Raw genomic sequence first — 9,447 nt, forward strand, 5'->3', positions numbered from 1 at the left:
TACACTTGTAACCCTTCTGTAAACTGATTATTATTTCCTTTTTTATTAGCACTGGAGAGTGAACCATCCCTGGAATTGGCCTACTGAGCCACTGGGTTACAGATGTGCGCCACCACGCCCTGGCTTCAAATTTTTTTTCAGTTTTCAAAATGAATGATTTGAATGTCAAAGGATGAGACATTCTTGACCAAACTGATCAAATCCTAGAATGCTCCCACAAAAAATGGCACACTTTACAAACAGGATTTGAAAGTGACCTTGGCAGAAGTTATATATCCAGTATATAAAGATGTCAAATACACAATTCATTCTTTGTTCAGTCTAAGAATTAGCAGTACACTCTTCTAATTAACAAACTCGTCTGGCTAAAGACTAAAAATTATCTCCTTCCTTTTTGGAAGCAAACTTCCGTGAGAACTGGTTAATGAACAGAAGTTCATTATGTGATGAACGATAAGCAGCTATCCCAGAATCTATTACTCTTGGAAATCAAGGATTGCACATATATTTATGGTCTGTTCTGCTACCATGGAAGCTTCTGCCCCAGTCTGGCCAAAAGGGATTGGCAAGAAGATGATAGAGAATGACATGAGGATACCTACCAAATAAGGAACAATGAGAATTAAATACAAGTCAGATCCCACCTTGATATCTACTACATATTCACACTGTAAATTGCAGAAACACAATTAGTATTAACTTAATCAGTATTGATCCAGGTCAAGTGATTTCTTCACCTTCTTTTGGTCTGTCATCCATGTCCACTCTTGCAGTAGCAACAGAGATTGTCTCCTAAATGTTGACCAGCAAGAGAAGGTTCATATCTCAGGTGGTCAGAATATGAAAATCTAGGCTGAGCACAAACTCAGATGGGATGCTTAGAGTACAGTAATCAAATCAGACATGGAAGCCAAGGCCAGCCAGTGAACAGAAAGACTGAAGATCTCCAGTCAGAGCAGAGCTACAAACATTTGCCACAAACGAGCTGGGATGCCAGTAGCTTATTGTTGCTCACCAATCAATCTTGATTACTTGTGGAAAGTCAAGCAAATGTGGTATCTGTCCAGGTGAACCCATACCAGAGACACGCTGAACACTTTACTGACATGATGTCATTTGAACCTCACTTATTTTACGTGCAAGGTAGGTACAAGCATTACTTTCATTCTACAGATGGGAAAACAGGATCACAGAGAAAAGTTCAGTAGCTCAGGCAAGATCACACAGCCAGCAGATGGCAAACACAGGGTCTGAACCTCAGCAGTCTGCCTCCAAAGCCTACATTCAACTGTTATTCTAACCTTCTCCCAACCACCATCGTTGGCGACTCTGTCCCTTATATTACAGAGACAACATGCTTGTGACAGTTCATTGGTTTCAGTTTCCTACAAGCCTTTCTCATTTTGACAGCATTAGTTACAGAGAAAAGGATAGAGCAAGAGGCAAAAGTCCTCCTTCTGAATTTGGAGAAGCATGTAGCCACCTCCAGCTACTACTTTAGTTTGACAAAGTAACAAGAGCAATAACTGTGAATGGTTTTGCTATTACTTAGAACATATTCCCCTACAACCAGACTCCCGACCTTAAAATAGCATTGCCATGTATCTTCACATATGGCAAGTTACTTGTTCTGGAGAACACACAGTCCAGAAAGCCTTCTGCTGTATTAAATATGGCTATTTTAAAACTAAGCTTAGGGAGCTGGAGTTGTTGCTCAGTGATAGAACGCTTGCCTCATTTGTGTGAGGCACTGGGTTCAATTCTCAGCACCACATATAAACAAATGAATAAAATAGGGTCCGTCAACATCTAAAATATATATATATATATATATGTAAAAAATAGATAAATAAAATAAGCTTAGGTTTGTATTGGGTGGTTCTGGAGGAATTTTCCCTTCCTTGAGCTGACAACCAATTAATTTAGGGACATCATAATCTTTTTTTTTTTTTAAATAGAGATAATTTATTTATTTTTACATCTTTATTTGTATGTGGTGCTGAGGATCAAACCCGGGCCACACGAATACCAGGCGAGCGCGCTACCCCTTGAACCACATCCCCAGCCCACATCATAATCTTCCATGCTAGGAAGCCCCTCCTCCCCACCCAGATGTTCTCACAAAATCTTGTTTTAATCAAGTTTGAGCATAGAAAATGCCACACACTTCCAGGAATACATTTGGAGGTTTTTGACTTCCATAAAGCCATTTAAGAAGGAATACTGTACCAGACTCCTGGCCGGTGAAGTAATTTCTGGTGGCCAGCGTCAGACCCGGGCAACAAGTGTATGCTGGCTCACCACTGCCACCATCTGCCCAGGGCCCTTCCTCTTCACTCTTCAAGCCAATGGCACAGCTGGTATGTCGGATAACGTTTCTTGATAGCTCTCTAGCCAAGGAAACATGTGATTCACAAGTATTGTTGCTATAGTTCTGCTCCTCTGGCTCTTGTTTCTAGAAACCAAATTAATTGTCAAATAGTATAATATGACATTTCAGACTTTTTTTGGTTGTACTTTTGTGTATTTTTGTTGTTGTTTGTTTGTTGTTGTTGTTGGTTTGGGGGGGGGGTTGGTTTTCTAATGCTGGGTATTGAATTGAGGGCCTCACACATGCTAAGCAAGCACTTTGTCAAGTGAGCTACATCCCTGAGCTATATGAAATATATCAACTGGGCTATATTGGCTACATAAAATATATTTCAAACTTTTTACATAAGGGCAATGCTTCAGTTATTATGGAGAGAAAGTATTGCTCAGTAGCCTTTATTTTCTCCCTCTGTAAACTCAAAAATGTTGTGCATTTAAAATATTGTGGCATGGAATAAATCCTATATTTTATAATGACTGCACAGAACAAAGCACTTGTTACACAATTAGTCACCTGCACATATTTGAACCTTATGACCATGCCATCTAATTTGGCCAATAGGACAATCCATTACTGCCATTGCAAAATATAGCTTCCAAGCAGTCACCTGAATAGGACTAGTGGACAAAAAGTTCTAGAATGTTCTAGGTTCTAGAATGTTCGTTTCTCTTCTCTCTAGTATCTCCCCTCTTCTGTCCTTAAACACCATCACACTGCTACTTAGAAAATGCCTTCACTTGACCTGATAGTTTTCTTCTTACCATTCTTTTGATCTTTATTTCCTTTCTCATACTGTCAACGTGAATGGACCTGAAGCTTGCCACTTCCCTGTTTGAACCCCAGATATTCACTGATAATGCCTACCTGACTTCCCATGAGTTGACTCCCAGCCCGCTCCTCTTCCATCTCTCAGATGCTAAACCTAGTTGCTGTTCCTCCTTTGCCTTCCTTGGTCTCAGCAGCATCCTGATTTTCCACCTTTGGTTTTCTATCATTCTCTCTTTCTCAACTTGATGATCCCATCTTGTTCCTCGACCTTCCTGTCACTTACCTAATGACCTCCTCCTGCTAATGGTGTCACTTGGAGCTCATCTCAAAGGCCTTCTCTCTCTTCATATCTCCCCTGATCATGGATCCATTTTCAGGCCTTCACTGTTTGCCTCTCTATGAAACCCATGAATGAGCCTATACCTCCCACTGCCTATGGACATTTCTAAGCTAAGCCACTCTGATAATGGAAACAACACTACAGTGCTTTACAGGTTACAAAGCAGGTTCATTTAGATTGTCTCATTGAATAACTGCAAAACCCCTTCTGGATCTCTGTTGATGAGTGTTCAGCTGATAGGAAACTGCCACCCCCAAGTGCTTTCATGGAAGCCTCCTCCCAAGTTCCAGCTGTTGAGGTCCTATTAAAGATTTAGCAACTAGCATCTAAGTGCCTTGGAGAGTAACAGAAGGGAAGTAGATAGATGGCCAGACTTGACTGCAAAGCTCATCCAGATCTGGGTTCAAATCCCAGTCTTTACACTACTTCACATGAATTTTGATTTCCTCCTTTGTCAAATATCACAAGTAGCTCTGATGATTATTATAAAGATTAACTGGAGGGGCTGGGGTTGTGGCTCAATGGTAGAGTGCTCACCTAGAACATATGAGGCACTGGGTCTGATCCTCAGCACCACATAAAAATAAAGTAAAGGTACTGTGTCTATCTACAATTTTTTAAAAAATTTTCAAAAGACTAAAACTTAAAGTATACATAAATTACTTGGCACAGTGCCTGGCATACAGAAAGAGCTCAATAAATGGTGACTATTAATGTTCTAAATTTTTAAACCTTTACCTCTAAGTCTTTGGATCCTTCCAAAACATCACTGAGAACTTGTATGTATTCAGATGCACCTTTAAGGATATCAACTTTGCTAGGCTTCCTGCTTTGGGGAAGAAATGGCACAAGTGCCTTCAGTTTGGCAAAACCACGGTTGAGATTTTTTATCTAGAAGACAAAAAGGTACAGACAATGCTGGGTATTGAATTGAGGGCCTCACACATGCTAAGACAACAGAGACACTAACTTATGCAGACATCCCCCAAACCACAGAAGAGAGCTGTGAGGTCTCATTTCCACCACCCTCTCATCTGGGAGGCGAATCAAGGCAGGCATCACACAAAGGGTCACATCTCTGTCTGCTCTGAACTTAACAGCCAGATGACAGGGGTAGTAGAATCGACTCAGTTCTGCAGGCAGATGGGCTGGAAGGTGTGTTGTCCACACTGACCTTGCTTCACTTCCTTTGAGAATGCACCTACTTCATTATAACAAAAATAATAAAAGTAGGGGCTGAACTCTCTGCAGCAACTACACTAGGATTTAAAACCCAGCTCCATCCTTGGCCTTTTGTAGTAAGTGGATACTTCATATCACTAAGACTCAGTCTGTTCATCTGCAAAGTAGAAAGTACCTACTATATATCTTTTTGGTGACTAAGAAACATGATGTACAAAAAAAAAAAAAAAAAGCCCTCATCCAGATCTCATACCTAGTCTTCAATAAGCACTACTGTACATACATCTTTCTTTCATCACCGTGCCCTCAACTTGTCAACTTGTCAACTTTCACACTTGGCCAAATGTGAAAGACCATATGGTTGCTCACCCTTCAAAGACTCCTCATTTTTACTTCCCCTATTCTCAAGGTCTACCTCAGCTCTGAAGGCTTGGAACATTGATGTTTCTCTGTCTAGAGGACATGGGCTCTGGTAGAGCTGCCCCTACAACTCCACAAATCCAATATATTGAGAGTTGTCCCAACCTGAAGTGAAACAGATGAGAGACCAGGCTAATTGACAGGAGAATCCAATGACCAGCAAATGTATAAAAAGATTTAAGGTCAATAAATTATAAATATCGTTTTTCATGTACCAAGCTTGTAACATTTGTTTTGTTAATTGGATCAGGAATACCATGAAAAAGAAAGCAGTCCTGTACTCTGTATCAGGGATAAATATATATATATATATATATATACATATATATATATATATATATATATATATATATATATAAATAAACCTTTCTAGAAAGCAAGTGGGAAACTTGTATCAAAAGTCATGAAATCCGATGTGCCCTGTCTCCCAGTAATTCCACTTCTAGCACTTTTATTCCAAGACCAATTATCAGATACACACAGACTTATGTACCAGTAAAAAAGTTACAAACAACATACATGCCTATCCATGGGAGATGGAATTGGTTATGGTCCATTCCTTTGACTGTAAAGTCAAAAACTGTTGCATGAAAGAACACTTACGAATACGAGGAAACACATTTAGTAATGTTAGGTGAAAAGATCTACAATGATAAGATATTGAATGACCACAATTTTGTAAAATTATGTACATGACATACAACCAGGAAAAATGAATGACTGAGGGGACATAGGCAAAGATGTTCTGTGGTTATCTGTCATGAGCATTGCGGTCCCTCTTCAGTCATTTCTGTACTCCCTAGGCATATTGATTTTATCATTATAAAGAACAATAAAGGTAATTAGCTTTCAAGTGGATAAAATGAGGCCCAGTTCTCTACAGAAGGCAACTCCTTCTTGGTGGGAAAGGCTCACTTAAAATGTTGAATTATAATCTCATTTTAGGGCCATCAAATAAGATCAGAGGATAATTTGTATAAAATATCTCGTCTCTGGTTAAAAAAAAAAAAAAATCAAACTTACCCTTTTTTGCAACTTCCCCAACCTCCCTAAGTCTTCTGCCCCCACTTGCTCCTTCCTCCTCAAACAAAGCTTTCTAGTAGGCTAATTTCTACAGGACCTGGCTGGAGTGTTTAGGGCCTGCCCTCAACAGAACTTATCCTCCAAGCCCTAGGCCTAAATGTCTCTTCTATCCCTCGTCCTTCCCCCCTCTAGTTCACCTCCATGGCAACCAAGCCCAAAGATTACAAAGGGCAGAACAGAGAGAGAGAGACCAGACCTGACCATTTGGGGCCAAGTTTGGTCAGAGATACCCAAAAATACCAGCAGATGACGCTCCAACCACGGCCCACAGGATTAACCGCGTCCCCACCCTGACTAGGAAAGTCGCTTTTTTCATTCTGCGGGGTTGAGAAGGAATTGGGGCTCATACTGGGGCATTGTGTTTCGTTACTTAAAAAAATTAACAACAACTTCCATTAAGCCCCCTTCTCCCCCTCACCCTGCATTTGCTCGAGGCTAAGAGGCCGAAGTTAAAGAAACAAGTAGGGGGTCCCCTTTGTGCCCAAGCACGCCACAGCTTGAGACTGAAGTTCAACTCCAGCGCCCTGAACTTTTTAAAAGCACCTGCCAAGGGGAAAGAGTTTTGAAGTTGTCGGGGTCCCCCTCTACCCTTCTCCTGGACCTTCCTGCGCAAGTCCAGGAGAGTCAGCAGATGGGGCGGCAATCCCAGCGGCCAGGAACCAAGCAGCCGGACGCAGGTGCCCAGTAACAAGGCCACTTATTCTCCCAACAAGCTAAGGTCCCACGTCGGGCCTCCCGAGGTCCAAGTCGCCTGGCGGCCTGCGTTTGGACGGCAAAGGGGCGCACCGGGGCGCACTGCAGATGTTTGGTGGTGGGTACCTCTGCGGGAAGTCAGCTCCCTCCCAGGACACGGTCGCGTGGTGACCGCGCCCAGTGGCCCTGGGGAACCCCTCACCCGCTCGCGCTCCTTGGCGTTGGCCACGCGGCGCCGCTCCAGCACCAACTGGAGGTCCTCCGTCGACGAATAGTCGCCCGAGCGCAGCCGCTTCAGCCGGCAGATGGCGGCCAGCTGGGGCAGCGGCCCGAACTGTTCCCGCAGCACGTCTTCCAGCACCTCGGCCTGAGGTGCGCCCAGAAGGACAGGCGACAGGGGACCCGACTCAGGGGATGAGGGTGCAGCGTCCATGACGGCGCGCGGGGGTCAGCGGGCGTCTGGCTTTCACCTGCCCTGCCGCACCTGAGGCCGCACGAGGCCCGGGCGGGGGCGGAATCCAGACCACCTGTGCGCTTTCGGGACCGCAGAACCGCAAGGCTGCTGCCCTCACCCGAGACGGGCCAGTAACCCCCTAGTTAACAAGCCCCACCGGTCGGTGATTATCATGAGCGCTGGATTACAACCTGAGGTCTCAAATTTGCAGGCACTGCATGGTGCAGTTGAGGGAAGGGGTGGTAAATTCACAGGTGAGCTACCAATCCCCCCAATTAATAATTAATTAGTCTGAGTTGAGACCTTGGCTCCTGGATGTACCTATGCACATGTGCACTTATATACACACGTATAAACATTTATACAGAAATTTTGATGGATGCACACACTATTTTAAAAACTCATTTTGAAATTAAAGCTGCAGAAATGGTCTCAAAAAGAGGAACCAAGAACTCCTGTATTCCCTTCACTGAGTTTATCTCTTTTTTTCTCACGTGTTCCAACTCATTTCTTTTTAGGACTATTCCCATTTTTATTATTTTTTCCCAAACTATTTGAATGTTTGTTGTTTTGAGACATTGTCATACTGTGCTACCCTGGCTGGTGGACCTGACTTCTTGGGCTCAAGCCACACTCCTGCCTCAGCCTAAGATTTGCCAGGACTACAGGTTGTTTTTCTAAAGTAGTTAAGTTGCAGGCGCCAAGGCCCATCACCCCTAAATACTGCAGTGGGTATTTCCTCCTTAACAAGGCCACTCTCCTACTCAAAAACAAGTCAACGTTGACACTGCCACCATCTAATCCACAGACCTGTCCAAATTCCTCCAGCCATCTCTACAATGCCTTTCTCCTGTCTAGTTAGGATCCAATCCAGAAGCACGTTTGATTTTTGTCATGGTCTCTCTCTCTCTCTCTCTCTCTCTCTCTCTCTCTCTCTAACATTTTTTTTAGAAGTAGTTGGACACAATACCTTTATTTTATTTATTTATTTTTATATGGTGCTGAGGATCGAACCCAGGGCCTCGCACGTGCTAGACGAGCGCTATTACCGCTGAGCCACAATCCCAGCCCTTGTCATGGTGTCTCTTAACTCTCCTTCACTCTGGAACATTTCTTCAGTCTTACCCTAGCTTGCTGAGGTTGACAGTTTGAGTAGCAGAGGGCTTTCATTCTGTAGGCTGTCCCTCAACCGGAATCCGTTCATTGCTTCCTCACATCCAGACCTAGCTCCAGGGGTCTTAAACCTAGTTGATAAAATTTCTCTGGCAGTTGAGTTCCTGTCCATCTTGGTTTCTGTTGCTGCTGTCCTTTTTCTGTGTCTTATGAGGCATTTTAGAGGCAGACGAGAAGACATCAGGGACCATTTTTAAAGGGAAAGGGCCCCTCCTTCAGACTTCAATTGATTCATTTTTTTCATCTAAAAATAAGAAAACATATTAATTCATTTAGCGAGTGTTAGAAAGAATGCAGTTAAATGTACCCCTACACCTTTCCCTAGAGGGCCTCCAACTTGCTGCACCAACACCAGGTATGAGCTGGGGTTAATGCCTTGACCACACCACCAGCAGGGTTAACAGTGGGTCAAAAGTGTGACTCCACAAAGAATAGAGAAGAGGAACTGACACAGAGGCACCTCTCAGGCTTCGTCCCCACAGTTCTCTAGCTGTTGTCACTTCACAGAAATAAGATCAAAACGCTGACTTTTTCAGCTAGAAAGGGTCAAGGCCAGGATTAGACCCCAGATATAATCGATCTATAAGCACCAATCTCTCCCTGCCCCACTTTACCCCTCCCATATTGTAAGTGATAGCTATGATTTGTGAGCCTGATAAAAAGTCTAGCAGAAGTCGCAATAAGAGCTGGTTGTGTGAGGGGCTTGGTTCAGTTCTGGTGCCCCCATTTCAGAGATGTGATGAAAGGTGCGTAAGGACCACATTGAAGAGAGCCCAGGTTCCCAGTCCCAGAATCTAATGGTTCATCACAACTAAGAAGGAAGACTGCAACAAAAGCAGGGCTTTGGAGACGTTCAAAAGGCAATGGGGTGCTCTACTTTGAGGGTGTAGGAGGAGCTGAGAGATACAGCTAGGCTGTGGACACCCTGCTGCCTGGGACCTTGTTCTGCAGAAGGAAGCTTAG

General features: G+C 43.5%; 1 protein-coding gene across 1 annotated transcript in view; it reads right to left on the reverse strand.

Annotated features, from left to right (window-relative positions):
* Window positions 1-7,290, reverse strand: part of Figla (folliculogenesis specific bHLH transcription factor) — a 32,039-nt gene extending 24,749 nt beyond the window's left edge. The window contains 4 exon segments of the mRNA XM_077791738.1: window positions 2,230-2,256; window positions 2,258-2,455; window positions 4,218-4,370; window positions 7,060-7,290. Of these exon segments, the coding sequence (XP_077647864.1) occupies window positions 2,230-2,256; window positions 2,258-2,455; window positions 4,218-4,370; window positions 7,060-7,290 (609 nt within the window).
* Between the last annotated feature and the right edge of the window lie 2,157 nt (window positions 7,291-9,447).

Source organism: Urocitellus parryii, chromosome 12, assembly GCF_045843805.1.
Source record: "Urocitellus parryii isolate mUroPar1 chromosome 12, mUroPar1.hap1, whole genome shotgun sequence".
Lineage (NCBI taxonomy): Eukaryota > Metazoa > Chordata > Mammalia > Rodentia > Sciuridae > Urocitellus > Urocitellus parryii.